We start from the raw sequence: 22,835 nt of genomic DNA on the forward strand, positions 1-22,835 counted from the left end.
TGTCTCCAACGCCCCCAGGTCATGATCAGCATCTTGGATATCTAGGGTTGACGCACCGGCTCACCATGCTGCAGATCAGCACCAGGTCATCATCAGCATCGGTCCACCCACTCTTGCAAGTGCCGATGGAGTATATACCTAGAGATATGTTGAAGTACAATGCTAACAAGAGAATGAAAGCGCTAGAAAATGATCATACCTGGACTGTTGTCTACGCTGCCTCATTGCAAAATGTCATAGTCAATACTTTCCGATCCTCGCAGCATACTGATAACCTTCGCTATCGAAGGCCTCTTAGTGCGGTCAGGATTCACACAGATTAAGCCTACATGTAGGCATCTCTTTATTTGCTCACAATCTATTATTAGGGACCAGCACCCCGGAGTTCTCTGTAACACATTTCTCCATTTTCTAATAGTCTACAGAATTAGAACAAACATCTAATACATTAGTTTTTAGAAAAGAATGAGGTCCATTTGGAAATGTGAGAAAGAATTTCCTTACAAGCTCGATAAAGTCCTCTGAAGGAGTTCTAGTAACGTCAGGGTAGTCCCTGTGTCCCGTTACTACCTCCAAGATTATCACACCCAAACTGAATATGTCTGATTTCGGTGAAATTTTACCTCCATTCAAGAATTCTTGTGACATGTAACCACTGGATCATAACACAAATACAATTTTGAGATGTTGGAAGTCACCATACTAAAAACACATGGTTCTTATGAGTTATATTATGACTACTAGAGTGGAAGGTATTAAATTAACATTAACTTACAATGTTCCATCGCGAGATGTAGTGCAGATAGTTTCTTTTTTATCAAGTAATCGTGATAGACCAAAATCTGAAATTTTGGGGAGCATGTCGGCATCGAGCAATATGTTGGCAGGTTTTAGATCTAGGTGAAGAATAGGCTTATCCATTTGCATGTGAAGATAACATAAACCAAAACAAATTCCCTCGATTATATTGTAGCGTGTGCTCCAATCATGTCCAGAAGATTTGTCTGCATTTGTAACCATAGGAAGACCATTATGCTGAGACGACAGAAGGTACATGAAAAATCTATGATTGTTGTTCTCTTGATAATATGTATATCTAATATGCTGGAGACATGGAAAGGTCTTTGAGTACTCTGCCAAAAAATATTATGTTTTTGTGCATCAGCCTATTGTGGTCAACCCCACTCTTTGCTGGATCTGGAAGAGTTGTTACACCATGTGAATCAAGATGTTTGTATGGCTAGTAATCATGGAAAGGATCAACACGAAGGACATGATTCAACTTATACATTGGAGAATCAATGATGGACCAGAACGTGTCCTCTGTCCCACCCATACGTTGGAAGATAGAAATCACCTTTTCTTCCAATGCAAGTTCAGTGTTAGAATATGGAACTACCTTCAGATTACCTGGATTGACAGCACTGACATGGTACATATTGCCTATTTGGCAAGAAAGGAGTTTGACAAACCTTTCTTTACTGAAGTGGTTTTCTTGACATGGTAAGGCTTTCAGGCACATGAAACCATCTTTCAGTCAATGGAGAAGTGGTTTCATCCATGACATTACCCTCCTCACTCACAGAATCAAAGACAAGTACAGAGATGCCCTCCTTAGATGAATTGATTTCCTTCCACCTTGAGATACACAGTTGTACTCTTTTTGTTTTTGTGTTAGTTCTAGTTCTCTTTCCCCTCTTTTGAGGGCTTTTCTGCACATATGCTACTTTTAAGTTTCAATAAAATGCTGCGGGGCGTACGCCCTACAGTCTTTATGGTAAAAAAATGTATATCTAATTTTAAAGGGGGATTGTTTCTCCTAAATTTTTCGTTTATGGTAGGATCCACATGATTTTTCGTTCGTCTACACCCACATTCTCCCAATTTGTTTCCGCCAATAATTTGTCCAACGCACAGAGCCAAGATGGGCCGGCCCATTAGCAGAACTGTCCCCCCAAAAAAATAACTGCCACACCAGAAATAGAACTCGGGCGCTAGCCACTGTACAAAACAAGACCTTGAGTTTAAATGGCAGGGTGACGTATTAAATTAAGCCGGCAGAGACGCCACATACTAAGAGAAAAACACTTCCTCCGTTCCTAAATATAAGTCTTTTAAGAGATTTCACTAGAGGTCTACATACGGAACAAAATGAGTGAATCTATAATCTAAAATATGTCTATATACATCTGTATGTAGTCCACTAGTGAAACCTTTAAAAGTCTTATATTTAGGAACGGAGGGAGTACTTGTTTTCGAAGAATTAAATATATTTTAGAATGCAAACATTTTTGCAAAGTTGTGAGAAGAAAAATTAAAATAAAAAATATCTTTTACAAAAAAAAGATAACAATCCTTTTTAAATTTTTGGAAACCTGATTATTTATTTAAACACTGACAATTTTCGAAAACCAGGAAGTACTATAGTGAAAGTTATTTTTCTTAATCGGCAAACAATTTTTATGAACATAAATATTTTTTGAACTTTGAATTAGAAAAGGGAAACATTTTTCAAAACATTAACATTTTTCTCAAACTGAGAGGTACTGTAGCTAACGTATTTTAAATCTATACCTACTGATATAACTGGGTGAATTTTTGAAATATGCCCACATATGCATTGTTTTAGTTAAATTTAATAAATCAGGGATATGGAGGAAATCTTTTTCTTCATTGCGTCAAGACGTACGACCAGCCTCATTCGACTCAGTGACACCTGTCTGAATGCATGAGCAGTTCAACTAAGGTTTCATGGTCTATGTAACACAAACTATTCAATTCACATGATAACACATACATATATTATGCTTTTATCTATTATATTGATCGGATGATAAAACAAATCTTTTTTCAACGCCCTTCATCTAGAGGAGACTCGGTTATCCAGCTATTGGACCTAGCCAACCTTGGTTAGTGATAATTGGTACTGCAAGTACCGACGATGAGGACGACAAAGCTGATCTTTATTATGTTAGGATGTGCACATGGGGATGAGGTATTTGTGATGTTTTTAGCCATGCACAAAGTGGGTAAGGACGTGTTGTCACCCGTTGCGATGCAAGGGCATGTTTGCTAGTGTGAATAAAATGCAGTTTTTATTTTATTTTACAACTAAGCTCAAAGTTTCTTAAAAATTGACAAACTATAACATCAATTGAAAAAGAAATCTGGAACCAACCTGAGAGATAGTCTCTGAGACTTCCCTTGGGCATATACTCCAAGCAAAGTAACCTCTCTGCTTTCTCTGCGAAAACGTATTTCCCGCTGTGCTCCAAACACGCATTACGCGTTTCATAGCAGTAGCCTATGCACCGCACTATATTTGGATGCTTGAGCAGCATAAGATGGTACACCTCGCTCTCGAACTGCTTCTGCAGGCCTGGGACGAGTGACGACACGATCCTCTTCACGGCGATCAATTCCCCATTGCGTAGCACTCCCTGTTGGAGTTTTCGGATCTATCAGGCAGAAATATATAGGCTTGAAACAAGAAGAATCAGAGACAAGCTTGAATGGTCCTAGTACCTTATATACCACGCTGAAACCACCATGGCCAAGTATCCGATCGACGGAGAAGTTATCCGTGATGTCCTTTAACTCTTGCAGTGGTATTAGTATATCGCGTGGCCTCGAGCTCTCATCCAGTAGCATGGTCTCCAACAAGGTAGTGGGAACATGGGGAGTATCTGGAGAGCGTGCTGGTGCTGCACCACCACCATCGATCGGCGTCATTGCGATGCGCTTCGAGGTTGTGTTGGCGTAGGGATCATCGTCCGAAGTCGAATATGGCGGATGATCACCAGCCATCGTCACGATCACTATCTGCTCGGGCACGCCCTGAAAACGCCGCTCTGAGGTCGCGTTGGTGAACTGGCCATCACAATCGTCGACATCGACGATCGTCACATGGCACAAGAACTTGCACAAAAGGTAGTCGTATAGGTTGCCGCAGCAGGAGTCGGAGAGGCTCGTCGTCATCAACGTCGTGTCCCGCCGCGCCCGCAAGAAACCGGCCACCTTGTTCATCTCCTCCAGAGTGCAATCGATCGAAGGTGTCACTCGATCCGGGTCACTAATCACTACTAGAACATCTCACGGTGCCTGATCAGTATGCCGGCCGGATGTCCTGTTTATCGGCTGGCCGCTCCGGATTCACGGGCGCGCGTTCCCGAGACCCTGATTCCTGGATTGATTCAGAAGAAAAGAATAGTCTCGATCAGACAGAGAGGGACTCACGCACAAGGAATCAATCGAGTGAGTCGATCTGGACCCCGGATCAGCCGGCGCCGGTGCTAGTCCTCCAGTGGAGCAAGCAGAGGCCGGAGGAGGAAGAAACGCGTCGAGGTTTGTGTGGTGAATGAGGGGAACTCGGATCAGATGCTACATACATACAATTGATACTATTAAACAAACAACCCGAATAAAGCAGGGCAACACTTTGTTGACCAGGAAGGAAGCAGGGCTACTTTTCTGACGATCAATGTCGCTACGCCTACTAACTTGATGATGTGTCCTCCCACGAATCAATGCAAACCATCGAACCCGGTGCCCTCATCTAGCCGCCTCACGGCGAACCTAGGTCATCAACCGTCAGCTAATCTTCTATATCTCTTGACATGCAAGCTGTCCACATCAGCCTCCATCCTCCTACAGCCACATCAGCAGTAGCCCTCCACTCGGCTAATCACTCCATGTGAGCACTAACTGAGCATGCAACCTATCAACGTCATGGCTTTTTTGTTCTTCCCGCTTTTGCTCTAAGTTCGCAACGCATTGATCACCCCGTTTCATCTTCCACCGTATGAGAGCATCTTCAACAGTCCGTATGTTTAATCGTTGGTATAAGTGTTTACATCAACAACCAACAGCACATCATACAAGCTCTTCAATGAAGTGTATGTTAATCGTATGTAAAATAACTAAGCGGGTCCACTAAACATGAAAGAAACAACCATGCTTGCTTCGGAGCTTGTGCGTGTACCATTGCTTCAAGTTCATACGATTTCATTCTCTCTCTTCTTTTATTATACGTCATGTCATCAAAATCATCTATATGGCAATTTTACCAACGATGATCATACAACCATTGGAAATGCCCAGACACAATTAGTCTAAAAATTAATTCACAAGGCAGTGCCGGCCGGATTGACAGCACCAGTACTTTATAGCGCTACATCATCATACGTTTTTTCTCCTCGACGCAACGTTCTACCTACCATAGGCCATGCCAGCGAGTTTCTCCTACGCCACGAAGATGTTAATTCCGTATTTGTATTGCACCGATCAACGGAAATGAAGATGTACGGCTGCAGATGCCACTGGTATGGAATTCTTGGCGCTCTACTGATCTGGTCGCCTGTCACCGGTCACCGGTGACCAGAGAGATGCATGATGAAGAGCTGACAGACATGCGAGCATACTAACCAGCAACGCTGACGAAGTTGGCGAATCAATGGCGGGGTAGACGGTCGGCTTGAATCAATGGCGGGGTAGACGGTCTGATTGTGAGCTGATCACGGGCAAGTCTGTTTTGTTTCCCTTTTCCTTTCATGACGCCAGCGTTCTTTTTTGTGAAGGGGCGCCTCTAACTTCCCTTCTTAACGTGTTACAGAGTCTGACTCCCCGGATGTTACACAGTTACAGACTCGAGTGTGAGCCCATCAGCCCCTAGATCTTACTCATCTGCCTTAGAAGTTCATGATTCATATGTTTTTTCCCTTAACTAATGGTTGGGACTTGGGAGTAATAAACATTGGGTTTGCTCCAGGCTAGGATTGGCGATGGCAAGACGATTTGGCAGCGGCACTGAAGTAGGGAACACTTGAAGTCGAATCCAACAATGGGATGTCCCTTGGGGTTGGAGATGGCGTCGACGGGTGTCCAGGAGTTTGGATTGGATGCATTCATGTTCCAGGACATGACGGGACGACTATGAGTGTGATGATTAGCATAAGAGACTTGCAAAAAACGTCTAGCAACATTCACATAGAATGACATGCCCACAATATACTATGGATTGATGTGCCAAAAAAATATACTACGGAATGATCTCAAATCTATTTGGCCCCGGCTTTTGGAAGGAAACTTTTTGGTGTTAATTACCTGCGTCCTTTTCTCATATGTGCTAGCTAAGAGCACACCTCATCTTAGTTAATTCAGATACCATTTTTTTTATTATATGTTCTTATTTTCTTGCGGGTTTAGTATATTCTTATCAATAAATTTTTGAATGTCATTCTTATCAGTATTGAATCAGTAAAATTGCCATTGATTTGCGGTCATCCTCTTCATACGCATACATGACCATAGTACTTTCATGTTATTTTAGGGGAACACTACTTTCCCGCATTATGAATATCCACTATGCTCTCAAATTTCCAGTGCACAAATGTATAGTATTTTCCATATGGAAAATTTCATGGATTTAATATCAGCCTCTTCATATATTGCTAGCTCAACAAACAATTGGCCAATCAGTACACATACACGTACCATAATACTTTTTTTTAGCAGATGTACCATAATATTTTGATGTTATTATAAGTGGGAGACTACCTTTTCAGCTATTATGAATAGCCAATATGTTCTTATTTTTTTGGCACATCAATCCATAGTATATTTCACATGGAATTGGAATTTTAATGTTCAACACCGCTTATGTATCAACATTCTATCAAAAAAATGTCTACAATCCAGTAGCAACATGCATGAAAGATTCTCATAATTCTAGATGTTTTTCAGCGGTACAAGACTACATATATCATCATACTGGAGTACATGTATTTGTGTCAACTGTTGATATATGATATCATCCGTGTATTATACTGCAAACCTCCATGGCGAGGCATGTGTTGGCCTATTGACCTTACCTCAATGTAGATGGAATGGGCAAGGCATTTTGTTACTTAAATTTGGATCCTCACTTTCCTCAAATAAATTATTAAAAAATCCCGCAGCAACGCGCGGGGCGTCATCTAGTTAATATAGAGCATATGAATTTTAGAAGCCACGTATAGAAAAAGGAAAAAAATTCTCGCAAAGAAAATAGAAAAAGGGAACAAATTAAACCCGTAACAATTCTCTACCCATGCAACGCAAGCAGCAAGGACGTGTTTGATTGCCTGCATTAGGCCTAGCCACGCCGGTGCGGGATGAAAATAGATTGTTTCGTAGCCTGCATTCACTGTTTGGCAAGCATACCATGAATCTCAAAGCACCTCTTAGACAGGCCTGCTGGGAACGGCTGAAACGATAGTTTTTTGCGAGCCAGGCTTGAGAGATGCAGGGGAGGGGAACGCCGCCCCGCGCTGCGCAGGGGAGGGAGATGGCGGGAGCGATGGCGCATCTCCGAAAAAGCGGCGGGACAAATTCGAGTCACCACCCGCCGATTCGATCGCCCTATATATCGAGGATGACCGTGGTGGCAAAACTCCCGCCACCATTTCCTCCCTCTCGAGCTTTCCTCCGGCGCGGATCCATTTTGACAACGAGGTAAGCAACGCAACAACTCCGGCGATCGGTTGATTGCGTCGGTGGGTCCTCCTCCTCCTCTCGGACGTGCCAGGCGACTCCTCTCGGGTCGTTCCGATGGCATCTGTAAGTTCAATCATCACCTCCTTTCTTTACTAGTTCTAGCTAGATCTGTCCATGTGGTAGGGTTAGGTCGTCCGATCTGTTTGATTGTGATGTTGTAGTAGCTAGTTGTGATGGATTTGGGGAATGTTGGGGGTTGTTTCCATGTGGGCAAGTGTTGGTAGCTAGTGGTCATGGATGATTTGCTGGTAGTGTTCAAGTGTTGAACAAGATCATGACACTTACGTTTGTAGGACATGACCACACAAACGTAAGAGATTAGTCAGGCCATCGTGTCGTCCGAGAGCCAGTTTCCGCGATCCTACGTCAAGGACTCCCAGCCTCCTATGAACAGATGCCTCTTGATTCAGAGGTTTTCGAGGTGCCGCTTACGGTTCCTTCATTTGTGTTAGCTGAGCCCAATGTTGTTGCTCATGTTGATGCTCAAAAGGCAGCAGCAAAGGAGAAGAATGATGGCAGGAGGAACAACATGAAATGGCAGCCGTTCCTCTCGACTTTTGTGCTTAACAAGATGTGTGAGATCATATCTAGTGGGGTGAGGACTGACAAGGTCTTCAAGGAGGTGCACTTGAACCTTGTCGCAAAGCAGGTGTTCGACTTGTGTGGACAGAAGGCCAGCTCGACCCAGGTGTACAACCACGTGAGGAAGTGGGAGAGCTAGGTGGATCACCGCATCCAAGCTCAGAGACCTCGGCAGTGCTTCATCGGATGAGGACACATGCTCGATCCTTCTGAAGGCATAGCACTACAAAGGCCACGTCACGGCTAGCTCAGAAACTGTCGTGGGTATAGGCCTGACAGTAGATGTGTAGGGTACGAAAAGGATGGGCAGAGCCTTATCTACGGCGAGGTTGTATGAGTTCAGGCCCCTCTGCGGTGGAGGTAATAGCCCTACGTCTCAGTGCTCTGGGAGCTTGTTGTCGAGTGGAATATGGAATACAAATGAGTTGCTAACCCCCGCACCAGTGGGGGAGGGTGGCTTATATAGAGTGCGCTACCCTCCACAACGGTTCGGTGCGCAGGGGTGGAGTAGTGGCGAATAAATGCTTACGTTACAGGTAACGTACGTCTTAAATGCTAATAAAGGCGTGTGGAAACGTACGGCCGTTTCCCTCCTGGGGGGTTACGATGTACAGAGTGGAATCCAGTCGGTCAGTTCGATACGCTCCGAATGTTCGTCTTCGACTGGATGGTCGAAGGTCTGTTACCGATTGGATGGTCTTAGTTCAGTCAGAACTGACTAAGGGCCTTGTCCCTTATGAAGGGTAGTCCTTGGGTAGGACCTATAAGGCAGGCCTATGACCCTATCCTAGGACTATAACCCCATCATTAGTCCCCGAATGGATTGAGGTTGGAACGACGAAGTGATGCTTGAAGTTTGGATCCGACTGGTACGGATGTGACTTCGGCGTTGCTTGCCTCGATCCATTTTATCTTTTCTGACCTACGATCCGAGTGGAAGTATTTGTGAAACAAACTGTCGGAAACCGAGTGCTTCCGCGGTATCTTCTGACGTGACCGGTCAACTCACAGCGGCGGATTTTCCGGGATCCTCAAATTTCGGTTACCGCGCGCTCAACGGGGATGACGCCATCGCGCTCGAGTAGCGCCTGACGCCTCGATTCTCGCGTCTTCAACCTCTCCACTAGTATCGCCGCGGTTGGTCGGGGGATAAGGTTTCGGGGCCACCTGCCAGCGACCCAGTCGGAACCTTACTTAAATCTCAGCGGCGAGGGTTTTTCGTTGCGCTCGCCGAATCTCTTGCCTTTGCTTGCTCCGTCCTTCTCGCCACCTCCAGCACACCTACACTCCTTCCTCCTCCTTCCTCCCCGCGGATCCGCAGCTTCCGCCATGACCAAGGGTCAGACCAGCAAGATGGAGGCGAGGAAGAAGAAGGGGAAGGCGGCGGCAGCGACCGCTGCCGGCGGGATGGATTCAAGGCGACTTCCTCCCCTCCACGGTGACGGAGGGGGATCTGCTGCAGCTGGTGGAGCACGGGATGATCGTGCACAAGTCTTGGAGGCTGCCGGCGGAGAATGAAGTCGAGCCGGCGCCCCGGGAGGGGGAGCGCGTCCTGCTGCTCAGCCATGTCTATCGAGGTTTCTCCTTGCCCCGGCATCCTTTCTTCAAGGGCATTATGAATCACTTCGGGGCACAGCTTCACCACTTTCCCCCGAACGCTATTGCCCATCTCTCTGCTTTCATAGTTCTGTGCGAGTGCTTCATTGGCTGTCCTCCCCATTGGGGGCTGTTCAAGCACATATTCTCTGCTAGATCTCAAACCATCAGACGACTCAGCTAGTCGGACGATAAGACACATCTTCTCCAGCTCTGCGGGGGCTTAGGTTTCCAGAAAAAGAGTCGGAGTAGTTATCCTGCCCTTCAGCTAAGTGAGTCGGTCAGGAACTGGCAGTCGACGTGGTTCTACTGCCAGGACGTTGCCTGTCCAAATGCCACGACAGGGCTGCCTCCCTTTAGCTTAGATCGTCCCGCTCCGCCTAAACAGCTTGCGCTCACGAAGGCAGAGAAGAACGACATCCAGCCTCTGGTCGAGGCACTCGTAGATGTCGTCAGAAGGGGGGTCACCGGCATAGACTTGCTGGAGGTCTTCCTCGGTCGGCGCATCCAACCCCTGCAGGCTCGCGACCACGCAATGTGGCATTATACGGGGCCCGAAGATTCCACTCGGACCATCATTGTGGGCGTGACTGAGGAGAAGGTGACCTCGTGGGTGCTCCAGATCACAGGCGCCTGCGAGAACCCCAGAGGATCCCGGCGAGTGAGGCCTTTCTGCGCGGATAATCCACCTCCGAATCAGGTGAGTATCATTTGTCGAGTGCGCGTAACTGTCTTAGTCTTACTGCTTGCTTGAATCTCTATGTGACGTCTGATGTCGCCGACTGAATTTTATGCAGAAGTGGACCAACTGGTTTTCTCCCATCTCGAACGGGAACCCGGCCGAGGAGGAGGAGGAAGGCAGCCAGGAAGGCAGCGTGGAGAGCGCCGAGTATGACTCCGACAGCGGGGAAATGGAGGAAGAGACTAGCGAGGAAGAGGAGGAAGACGAAGAGCAGGACTCGCCACCCCCGCAGTTAGAGCATCGGACCAAGCGCCGAGATGAACCTGCAGTTCCCTCGGTCCCTCCGGCATCCTCGAGTGCTCCGCCCACTGCCCCCGTGGTCCCGAGTGCTCGGAGCACCAAGAGGGCCAGGGATGTTGCTGCTGAGCCTGCGGGTTAGTCTTCCAAGGCGGCCAAACCGAGTGGGTCTAAACCTCAGAAGGCTTTGCCGCGGATGAGGGTTACTGTTCCCGTCACCTCCACGTAAGTGCATTAATCTTCTAATTTCTTCTAATATCCGATTGGACTCCTGTTTATTGGTCGAATGGATTTCACTCGACAAAGTTGCTACCTCCGCCACCTCTCCGGCACGCCAGGAGGATGACCCCATGGACACGGACAACGTCGTCTCGTCCCAGCCAGGTGCGTTGTAGTGACTCCGAGAGTTTTATATTATCGCGTCGTGAATTCTATCTTAGGTCTTGCCTCTTTCTTTTTCTGAGATCTCGCGCCGTTCGGTCTATCAGGGGAGCTCTGCGTGGACGAGGGTGACCAGGGGAGAGCTGAACAAGCCGCGGAGCCTGTTCTTGAGGCTGCCCCACCAGTCACTGCTCTCGCCGCAGACGTGCTGCCGACTAAGGCGATGCTGCCGACTGAAACGACGCTGGTGGTTGATGAACCGACTGGAGCGGGTCTTGGGATGCCCCAGGAACTTCCAACGATGCCAGGCTCATCGAATGTCGAGTTCAACATCCAGCGTCTCCCGGAGGAGCAGGTGGGAGCGGCCAAGGGGGCCATGGTGCAGGCGGAGCTGATGGCGAGAGAAGCCAAGAAGGCATATGACTCCATCGCACCTCTGTACCAGCGGAGCTTGGAGCTGCAGGATGATATCCGAGTAAGTGGGCTAGTAAGTATTTACTTTTCTCTTGTAACCCACTGGGTGTTCACGGATACCGTATGACGTTTGCAATGGGTTCACTCTGAGTGAACCCAGTGGGTGTAGTCCCCGAGACTTCTATCGAGTGCTTGCACCGGCAGTTGTCTTTATACATATTGTCTTTGCTTTGGTCAGATCTGTAAATAATATGGCCGACTGTGAACGGTTATGGCACTCGGGGTGCACTTACTGTAAGAGTCCCCGAGAGTAATTTGTACTCAGGTCGGGTAGTATTAGCCTCGTAGGCGTAGGTGGTAACATGTATCTCAATAGGGCGGGCCTGCTTGAGTTGCATGCCAGTGGGGTCACTCTTAGTGAACCCACTGGGTGTAGTCCCCGAGACCGCTGTCGACTGCTTGCGTCGGCAGGGGTCTGAAGAACTTAGACTTTTATTGTGGAATTGTCTGATTGTCTCTTGGTGTTGGCTGGCAGAAAACTTGTGAAATGGGGACAACATATGAAACTCTCAGGGCGGAGAGGAATCAGTTTGCTGGTGAACTTGATGCGGCGCTGCTTGCAATGGCTGGTATGAAGGAGGTTCTGGCGGAACGAGAGAAGTCATTGGAGCAGGCTCGTGAAGCGAACAAAGTGCTGACTGTGGAGGTTGAGAAGATGGGGAAACAGAGGACTGCTCTGATGGGACAAATGGACGTGCTTAACAAACGGTGCATAGCTCAGGAGAAATACGTCAACGACTGGGCTCGGCAGATGATGACGCGTCTGGCTGGTAAGTCCTGCTTTTTCCGAGTGCCTGTGGTATGTGCGTCACACTCGACGCTTATTGTTTGCTTGTCCTGTTGTTGCAGATTTTGTTGGGGAACGTCGCATGGGAAACAAAAAAATTTCCTACGCGCACGAAGACCTATCATGGTGATGTCCATCTACGAGAGGGGATGAGTGATCTACGTACCCTTGTAGATCGTACAGCAGAAGCGTTAGTGAATGCGGTTGATGTAGTGGAACGTCCTCACATCCCTCGATCCGCCCCGCGAACAATCCCGCGATCAGTCCCACGATCTAGTACCGAACGGACGGCACCTCCGCGTTCAGCACACGTACAGCTCGACGATGATCTCGGCCTTCTTGATCCAGCAAGAGAGACGGAGAGGTAGAAGAGTTCTCCGGCAGCGTGACGGCGCTCCGGAGGTTGGTGATGACCTTGTCTCAGCAGGGCTCCGCCCGAGCTCTGCAGAAACGCGATCTAGAGGAAAAACCGTGGAGGTATGTGGTCGGGCTGCCGTGGAAAAGTCGTCTCAAATCAGCCCTAAAACCTCCGTATATATAGGTGGGAGGGAGGGGACCTTGCCTTGGGGCTCAAGGAGCCCCAAGGGGGTCGGCCGAGTCCAAGGGGGGAGGACTCCCCCCCCCCAAACCGAGTTGGACTTGGTTTGGTGGGAGGGAGTCCCCCTTCCTTCCCACCTCCTCCCTTTTTTTTCCTTTTTCTCTTGATTTTCTCTTCTTGGCGCATAGGGCCCTTTTGGGCTGTCCCACCAGCCCACTAAGGGCTGGTGTGCCACCCTCAAGGCCTATGGGCTTCCCCGGGGTGGGTTGCCCCCCCCGGTGAACTCCCGGAACCCATTCGTCATTCCCGGTACATTCCCGGTAACTCCGAAAACCTTCCAGTAATCAAATGAGGTCATCCTATATATCAATCTTCGTTTCCGGACCATTCCGGAAACCCTCGTGACGTCCGTGATCTCATCCGGGACTCCGAACAACATTCGGTAACCAACCATATAACTCTAATATGCATAAAACAACGTCGAACCTTAAGTGTGCAGACCCTGCGGGTTCGAGAACTATGTAGACATGACCCGAGAGACTCCTTGGTCAATATCCAATAGCGGGACCTGGATGCCCATATTGGATCCTACATATTCTACGAAGATCTTATCATTTGAACCTCAGTGCCAAGGATTCATATAATCCCGTATGTCATTCCCTTTGTCCTTCGGTATGTTACTTGCCCGAGATTCGATCGTGAGTATCCGCATACCTATTTCAATCTCGTTTACCGGCAAGTCTCTTTACTCGTTCCGTAATACAAGATCCCGCAACTTACACTAAGTCACATTGCTTGCAAGGCTTGTGTGTGATGTTGTATTACCGAGTGGGCCCCGAGATACCTCTCCGTCACACGGAATGACAAATCCCAGTCTTGATCCATACTAACTCAACTAACACCTTCGGAGATACCTGTAGAGCATCTTTATAGTCACCCAGTTACATTGCGACGTTTGATACACACAAAGTATTCCTCCAGTGTCAGTGAGTTATATGATCTCATGGTCATAGGAATAAATACTTGACACGCAGAAAACAGTAGCAACAAAATGACACGATCAACATGCTACGTCTATTAGTTTGGGTCTAGTCCATCATGTGATTCTACTAATGACGTGATCCAGTTATCAAGAAACAACACCTTGTTCATAATCAGAAGACACTGACTATCTTTGATCAACTGGCTAGCCAACTAGAGGCTTGCTAGGGACGGTGTTTTGTCTATGTATCCACACATGTAAATGAGTCTTCATTCAATACAATTATAGCATGGATAATAAACGATTATCTTGATACAGGAATTATAATAAAAACTATATTTATTATTGCCTCTAGGGCATAATTCCAACAGATTTTTGCATTGACGCTGAGGCTGAAGCAGCTGACGTGGAGCGGTCGATTCGCGAGAACGTTCCACTCGGCGAGGACGCCAATTGAGATCTGCTCCGAGCGCACATCCGCGTGGGCAAAGTTGGTCCTTTCATCGGTCGACTGAGAGAAGTCGTCGGCCGAATTGACAAGGAGCTTTGGCCTAAAGATGATTCGCGTCAGGAGATGGAAAACTTGATGACTCGACTGGAAGAGATCCCGAACCGAGTGCAATCATGGAAGAAATCTGCGGCTCGTTGTGGTGCAGATGTTGCTCTGTCCCTGGTCCGAGTTCATTGCAAGGAGGTGCGTGAGGAGAAGCTGAAAGCATTGAAGGTTGCCAACACGAAGAAACTTCGATTCGAAGACTTCATGGAAACCTTCCTTGAGAGTGCCACCCGCATCGCCGACGGTATCGATCTGGACACGTTCGTAGAGCCCTCCAGTCCTGGCGCTAATCCTGATGATGCGTAAGAAAACTTTATCCTCGGTATGCCGAGTGTTGATTTGTAAGAAACTTTGGCCACTGTTGTTGGCCGTCACATTCTTGAATCGGTGCGGGTAAGGTTGATCCGCACCGAGTGAACTATCTTTGTTTGAACTTTGGAATCTGAATCAAATCGTTTGCTCTTGTGTTGCAATTTTGCCTCGAGTTTCTGTTTGGCGTTTCTTGGTGAAGCGAATGGCAAACATGCGTAGCATGTACGTGTCAGTTGTCTTGACAGCTGCATGAACCTCTGTGAGGGTCTTGCGGGGTCTCCGAGTGGAATCTGTAGGGTACACTCGAGGGCAATAGAGTACTTAGGCGATTCATGATTGCAGCTAAGTCGTCGAGTGCGTCGGACATGCCTCACTCGAAGCGAGTTGGTACTCATGTAATTGTCAGTGGTCTTGACATCGACATGAGCCTCAATGAGGGTCCAGTGAGTGTCCGAGTGGATCTGAAGGACACACTCGAAGGTCTAAAAATACTTGGGCGATACGGGACCGCAGCTATGTTGTCGAGTGCGACTATGAGGTCACACTCGGTGCGATTTGTTAGTCATGTAGTTGTCAGTTGTTTTGACATCCACATGAACCTCAATGAGGGTCTGCTACCCATGTAGTTGTCAGTTGTGTCGACATCCACATGAGCCTCAATGAGGGTCTATTACTCATGTATTTAGGCGATTCTGGATCGCATCTAAGTCCCCGAGTGTGACGTGAAGTGCATACTCTAAGAAGGTTAATACTTAGGCGATTCTTGATCGCAGCTAAGTCCCCGAGTGCGACGTTTAGTGCACACTCGAAGGAAGTTAGTACCGAGGCGGTTCTTGATCGCAGCTAAGTCCCCGAGTGCAACGTTAAGTGCACACTCGAAGAAAGTTAATACTTAGGCGATTCGTGATCGCAGCTAAGTCCCCGAGTGCGATGTTTAGTGCACATTTGGAGAAAGTTAATACTTACGCGATTCTTGATCGCAGCTAAGTCCCCGAGTGCGACGTTTAGTGCACACTCGAAGGAAGTTAGAACTTAGGCGATTCTTGATCGCAACTAAGTCCCCGAGTGCGACGTTTAGTGCACATTCGGAGAAAGTAAATACTTAGGCGATTCTTGATCGCAGCTAAGTCCCCGAGTGCGACGTTTAGTGCACACTCGAAGGAAGTTAGAACTTAGGCGATTCTTGATCGCAGCTAAGTCCCCGAGTGCGACGTTAAGCGCACACACGGAGAAAGTTAATACTTAGGCGATTCTTGATCGCAGCTAAGTCCCCGAGTGCGACGTTTAGTGCACACTCGAAGTAAGTTAGTACTTAGGCGATTCTTGATCGCAGCTAAGTCCCCGAGTGCGACGTTTAGTGCACACTCGAAGGAAGTTAGTGCTTAGGCGATTCTTGATCGCAGCTAAGTCCCCGAGTGCGACGTTAAGTGCACACTCGGAGAAAGTTAATACTTAGGCGATTCTTGATCGCAGCTAAGTCCCCGAGTGCGACGTTTAGTGCACACTCGAAGGAAGTTAGTGCTTAGGCGATTCTTGATCGCAGCTAAGTCCCCGAGTGCGACGTTTAGTGGACACTCGGAGAATTTTAGAACTTAGGCCATTCTAGATCGCAGCTAAGTTTTTTTTTGGCGATTTTTGAGACTGGAGTGTGCGACCGCGGACGAATTTTGAATCTGCAAAAGCTCATTCTGCTTTATATTATTTCATCAATACTTGTTCTTTACATTGCTTCAGTCGACGGTCACGTGTAGAAGCGCTTCAGGAGATCTCCGTTCCATGCTCGCGGCTCGTCTATCTCCCTGTCGATGTTGTAGAGTCTGTATTCTCCGTTGTTCAGCACTTTGGAGATGATGAAGGGTCCTTCCCAGGCAGGAGCCAACTTGTGGGGTCTTTGCTGATCCACTCGGAGCACCAGGTCGCCTGCTTGGAACGTGCGACTCCTGACGTGGCGTGCATGAAAGCGCCGCAGATCTTGTTGATATATGGTTGAGCGAGTCAGTGCCATCTCGCGCTCCTTCTCTAGAAGATCCACTCCATCTTGCCTTGCTTGTTCTGCTTCAGCTTCGGAGAAGAGTTCGATTGCGTGGAGCATTGTGAAGCAAGTCACTCGGAAGGACCGCTTCTGCTCCATAAACGAGGAAGAACGGTGATCGCCATGTAGATCTGTTCGGGGTTGTGCGGAGACCCCAAAGCACTGAAGGTAGCTCGGTGACCCATGCGCCAGCGGCATGTCCCACCTCTCGCAGGAGTCGGGGCTTCAAACCCTGCAGAATAAGTCCATTCGCCCGCTCTGCTTGTCCATTGGATTAGGGATGTGCTACGGAAGCAAAATCCACTCGGATACCTTGGCTTGCACAAAAACCTTTGAATCTGTCCGAGTCGAAATTTGTTCCATTGTCCGTGATTATGCTGTGAGGCACACCGAAACTGGAGATGATGTCCCTGACAAACTTGATGGTTGTTAGGGCGTCGAGCTTCTTGATGGGCTTGGCTTCAATCCATTTTGTGAACTTGTCGACTGCCACCAACAGATGTGTGTATCCTTTTTGGTCTGTCTTGAATGGACCGACCGTATCTAATCCGCATACCGCGAACGGCCACACAAGAGGGATTGTCTTCAACGCAGAGGTCGGCTTGTGGGACTTGTTGGAGTAGAACTGACAGCCCTCACATCGGTCGAGCATATCTTTAGCCATCTCGTTTGCTTGCAGCCAGAAGAAACCAACCCTGAATGCCTTGGCGACGATTGCTCTCGAAGAGGCGTGATGACCGCAGGTCCCCGAGTGAATATCTTCCAGGATTAGCTGCCCCTCCTCTGGGGAGATGCATCGTTGAAGAACGTCTGACACGCTTTCCTTGTACAATTGGCCGCCAATGAAAGTGAATGACTTCGACCTACGGACTATCTGCCTGGCCTGGACTTCGTCTTCTGGTAGTTCCTGCCTCAAGATATATGCAATGATCGGCACAGTCCAATCGGGGATGACAGCAAGAATCTCCGTGACCAGATCAACCACAGCAGGTACATCGACTTCAGTCGGATCTGTTGAACTCTTTGGTTGTACTGGTTCCTCCATGAAAGGATCTTCTTTGACTGAGGGAAGGTGAAGGTGCTCGAGGCAGACGTCACTCGGGACTGGTCTCCGAGTGGATCCGAGTTTTGCCAACTCATGAGCTGCTTGGTTCTTCAGCCTCGGAACATGATGAAGTTCTAGACCTTCAAACTTCTTCTCAGGCTTCCTCACTGCATTGCAATATGTGGTCATGGTGGGGTTCCTGACGTCCCACTCTTTCATCACTTGATTGACCACCAAATCCGAATCGCCGTAGACCATCAGGCGACGGACGCCGAGTGAGATGGCCATGCGCAATCCGTAGAGGAGAGCTTCATACTCTGCCTCGTTGTTGGAGGAATCGAAGTGTATCTGTAGCACGTACTTGAGTTTGTCGCCCTTTGGCGATATGATCACAACGCCAGCGCCGGAGCCATTCAACATCTTGGACCCATCGAAGAACATTGTCCAATGGGCCGAGTAGATGTGGGTCGGTTGCTGTTGTTCTACCCATTCTGCTATGAAGTCAGCCAGAGCTTGAGACTTAATAGCTTTCTTGGCCTCGAACTTGATATCGCAGTACAGCATCTCCATTGCCCACTTCGCCACTCGGCCTGATGCGTCTCGATTGTGGAGAATTTCCGACAACGGAGCATCAGAAACGACAGACATCGAGTGGTCTTGGAAATAATGGGTCACCTTCTTCGCAGTCATGTAAATCCCGTAGATAAGTTTTTGATAGTGGGGATACCTCTGCTTGGAAGGAGTCAGGACCTCGGAGACGTAGTACACTAGCCGCTGAACTTTGTATGCTTTGCCTTCTTCTTCTCGTTCGACTGTAAGAACAGTACCGATGACTTGATTTGTAGCCGCGATATACAGAAGAAGGGGCTCTTTACTGAGCAGAGCAGTAAGAACCCTCTGGGTGGAAAGTAGGACTTTGAGGTCGTCGAATGCGACTTGGGCTTCGTCTGTCCACTCGAAAGTATCTGATTTCTTCATGAGTCGGTACAGAGGAAGTGCTTTCTCGCCGAGTCGACTGATGAACCTGCTCAAAGCCGCTAGGCAACCTGTGAGCCGTTGAACATCGTGTATTCTGACCGGCCTCTCCATTCGGACGATGGTCCCGATATTTTCGGGGTTGACATCGATCCCTCGTTCGGAAACGAAGAAACCGAGTAACTTTCCGCTGGGAACGCCGAATGAACATTTGGCGGGGTTGAGCTTGATATCGTACATACGAAGGTTAGAGAATGTTTCTGCCAAGTCAGTCAGTAGGTCGGAACCTTTGCGTGACTTGACTACGATATCATCCATATATGCCTCCACATTCCGACCGATCTGGTCAAGAAGGCATTTTTGGATCATGCGCATAAAAGGTAGCTCCTGCATTCTTCAAACCAAATGGCATAGTGATGTAGCAGAAGCACCCGAATGGGGTGACGAAGGCTGTCTTTAATTCATCGAGGCCATACAGACGGATCTGATGATAGCCCGAGTAGGCATCAAGAAATGACAAACGCTCGCAACCCGCAGTCGAATCGACAATTTGATCTATGCGGGGGAGCGGAAAATGGTCTTTCGGGCAGACCTTATTGAGATGCTTGAAGTCGATGCACATTCGGAGCGACTTGTCCTTCTTGGGCACCATGACAACATTGGCGAGCCACTCGGAGTGGTGAACCTCGCGAATGAAGTTGGCTGCCAGCAACTTGGCCACCTCCTCCCCGATTGCCTTCCTCTTGTGCGCGGCAGACCGGCGCAGGCGCTCTCGGACGGGCCGAGTGACAGGGTCCACATGCAGTCGGTGCTCAGCCAACTCCCTGGGTACACCTGGCATGTCAGAGGGTTTCCATGCGAAGATGTCCCAGTTCTCACGGAGGAATTGGGTGAGCTCGGCTTCCTATTTAGGATCGAGGGTGGTGGAGATGTTCATCGGGGCAGCAGTGTCGTCCGTCGGGTGAATGCTGACCTTCTTCGTCTCTCCCGCCGATTGGAATGCATACTCTGAAGCTGGCTTCTTTGAGCGCATCAGGTCGGCGGGGTCGACTGTTTTGCTGGTCGGCGATTCTTGATCCCTGCTGCAGACACTCTTCGGCTCGCTGTCGATTGCCCGTGATGGTGATCACGCCTTTCGGGCCTGGCATCTTCAGCTTCAAGTATACGTAACATGTACGGGCCATGAAACTCACATACGCTGGGCGGCCCAGAATTGCGTGGTAAGCGCTGTGGAAATCCACCACCTCAAACGTGAGCTTTTCCTTGCGAAAGTTCTTGTCGGAGCCGAAAACGATGTCCAACGCGATCTGGCCGAGTGACTTGGCCTTCCGTCCAGGGAAGACTCCATGGAACTGCATGCTGCTCTCGCTGAGTTTGGACATCGGAATGCCCATCCCCTTGAGAGTGTCGGCGTACATGATGTTCAAACCGCTGCCGCCGTCCATGAGGACTTTGCGCAGTCGGACTCCTTCTACCACCGGGTCGACGACCAGAGCTTGTCTCCCTGGGGTGGGAACGTGTGCTGGATGATCCGACTGGTCAAAGGTGATCGCAGTCTGAGACCATTTGAGGAACTTGGGGCTGGTAGGGGTGGCCATGTTCACCTCCCTGTTCACCAGCTTCAGTCGACTCTTGCTCTCAACGTCAGCAAAAATCATGAGTGTCGCATGGACTTGGGGGAACGGATCCTCCTTATCCTCCTCATCCTGTTCATTGACCTTTTCACTCGGTTGCCCTTCGCCGAACCCCTGGATCAGGAGGCGACACTGTCGAGTGGTATGCTTTGGATATATGGGGTTGCCCTCTTCGTCCATCTTCGTATGAACCGGACATGGCTGGTCCAGGATGGGATTATTGAACTGCTTCTTCTTGGGGGTAAACTGTGCCTTCCCTTTGCCCTTGAACTTGGCATTGGTCACGAGTGCAGCTTCTGCCTGCGGAGTGGACGGAGCTTTTTGCTTTTTCTTCCGAGTGTTGCTTCCATCTTCATCGCCGACTGTCTTGTGCTTGCCGCTTCGGATGCGGTCCTCTTCTTCGCCATTTGCATAGCGTGTTGCTATCTCCATCATCTTGCTCATGGAGATGTCACCTGTTCGGCCGAACTTTAGGTACAGATCTCTGTACCGCACGCCTTCCTTGAAGGCGCAGACTGCTTGATGCTCGGTGACGTTCTCCACCGTGTGGTAGAGTGTTGTCCAACGCTGAATGAAGTCACGCAGGGGCTCATTCTGCTTCTGGACGCAATGCTGGAGCTCCACGAGGCCCGTAGGGCGCTTGCACGTCCCTTCGAAGGTCTTGATGAACACTCGGGCCAGATCTTCCAAACTGTAGATGCTTGAGGGGGCTAACTGATTCACCCACGCTCGCGCCGAGCCGTCGAGCATCAGAGGGAGGTGCTTCATGGCGACATGGTCGTCCCCTCCTCCGATCTGGACTGCCACTCGGTAGTCATCTAGCCATGTTTCTGGCTTGGACTCTCCCGTAAACTTGCTGATTCCCGTCGCCAATCGGAAGTTGGGCGAGATGTCAGCCGAACGGATGGCTCGACTGAAACACTCGGGACTAGACACGATGGTCCTGCTTCCACTCGGACGGTCCATATCGTGACCATCACGGTGGGCTCGGCCCCTGTCGACCCTTCGCTGGACGATACGCCCTCTCGCGTCGGGCCTTGGGTCGTAAGTGTCGCCGACTGAACGCCGATCATCATGATGTCGGGGCCCATAGGGCCCACCCCGCGGAGGGGTGCGTGAACGGCGGCGATCTTCGTGATTTATGAAACGGCTGCCTCCCCTGTGCCGCTGATGGGAACAAGGGTTGTGAACCGACCGATGCGTATTCACATGAACAGAACTATTATGGATCCTCTTGTGCGACTGGGAGACTGCCGAATTCTGCTGCTGCGCCGTGTGCAACAGGGCTCAGATCTGCTCGATCCCTCTACCAGCCTCTGAATCAGTCGGCTGGAGGGAATCGGCTATCTTGGCAGCCGCAGCCAAGTTGATGAGGGGTGTGCGGAACAACTCCACGTTGCTCCACCGAGTGTGCCGACTGGCAGAACGGCGAGGTGGACGGCGCGCGCCGGACGTTTCGCCGACCTCGTGCTCGTTCCGGCCAGCTTGACGAGGATCTTCATGGGAATTGGCCATGTGTACTTCTGCTGCGGGCCCGCGACCCGCATACTCGGAAGGAAACTCAGTCGGAACCGAGTCCGAGTGCTGGGACAGCGGGGCAACCACAACGTACTCTAGAACCGCCACTTGAGAAGACGCGTTCTGGCGCGCCTGGGCGTGTTGCACCCAACGCTGGAGCCGCGGACGGCGAGACCGCTTGTTGCGGCGCGTGACGGCGGTGCAGGTCGACACCGGAGCCAACTGCTAGAGAAGAAGAATGCCGCGGGCGCCGGCACGGAAGTGTGTAGCCCCGCGACGGGGAAGCGCCTCGACGTCGAGAGGAGCATCCCGAAGCCACGCCGAATCGTCGACGATGAAGGAGAGAGCACCGAAGAAGATCTGGTGACCCATGCTCGAATCTCCACCGGACGACATGACGAAAGGAAGTAGTCGCAAACTCGCCGGAAGTCGCTTAGACGCCTGCCCCAAGGTGGGCGCCAACTGTCGTGGGTATAAGCCTGACAGTAGATGTGTAGGGTACGAAAAGGATGGGCATAGCCTTAGCTACGGCGAGGTTGTATGAGTTCAGGCCCCTCTGCGGTGGAGGTAATAACCCTACGTCTCAGTGCTCTGGGAGCTTGTTGTCGAGTGGAATATGGAATACAAATGAGTTGCTAACCCCCGCACCAGTGGGGGAGGGTGGCTTATATAGAGTGCGCTACCCTCCACAATGGTTCGGTGCGCAGGGGTGGAGTAGTGGCGAATAAATGCTTACGTTACAGGTAACGTACGTCTTAAATGCTAATAAAGGCGTGTGGAAACGTACGGCCGTTTCCCTCCTGGGGGGTTACGATGTACAGAGTGGAATCCAGTCGATCAGTTCGATACGCTCCGAATGTTCGTCTTCGACTGGATGGTCGAAGGTCTGTTACCGACTGGATGGTCTTAGT

At 49.4% G+C, this 22,835-nt stretch overlaps 1 protein-coding gene across 1 annotated transcript; it reads right to left on the minus strand.

The window, feature by feature from the left end:
- Positions 1 to 205: 205 nt before the first annotated feature.
- Positions 206 to 4,279, minus strand: LOC123431280 (G-type lectin S-receptor-like serine/threonine-protein kinase SD1-13). The gene is made up of 5 exons (XM_045115099.1): positions 3,526 to 4,279; positions 3,179 to 3,440; positions 776 to 1,004; positions 505 to 655; positions 206 to 419 (listed from the first exon to the last, which is right to left on the minus strand). Exons 1-5 carry the CDS (start codon positions 4,024 to 4,026, stop codon positions 222 to 224), a joined length of 1,341 nt encoding a protein of 446 aa, XP_044971034.1. The 5' UTR covers positions 4,027 to 4,279; the 3' UTR covers positions 206 to 221.
- Between the last annotated feature and the right edge of the window lie 18,556 nt (positions 4,280 to 22,835).

The sequence above is a fragment of the Hordeum vulgare genome, chromosome 2H (genome assembly GCF_904849725.1).
Source record: "Hordeum vulgare subsp. vulgare chromosome 2H, MorexV3_pseudomolecules_assembly, whole genome shotgun sequence".
Taxonomy (NCBI): Eukaryota; Viridiplantae; Streptophyta; class Magnoliopsida; order Poales; family Poaceae; genus Hordeum; species Hordeum vulgare.

What these genes read in the sequence shown, in the direction of transcription:
- LOC123431280 (XM_045115099.1), bottom strand. Translation starts at nt 4,026, where the DNA reads ATGAACAAGGTGGCCGGTTTCTTGCGGGCGCGGCGGGACACGACGTTG. An exon ending in GTTTCAGCGTGGTATATAAG is followed by an intron (nt 3,441 to 3,525) that starts GTACTAGGACCA and finishes AAACTCCAACAG; the next exon opens with GGAGTGCTACGCAATGGGGA. An exon ending in CAGAGGACTTTATCGAGCTT is followed by an intron (nt 420 to 504) that starts GTAAGGAAATTC and finishes CTAATTCTGTAG; the next exon opens with ACTATTAGAAAATGGAGAAA.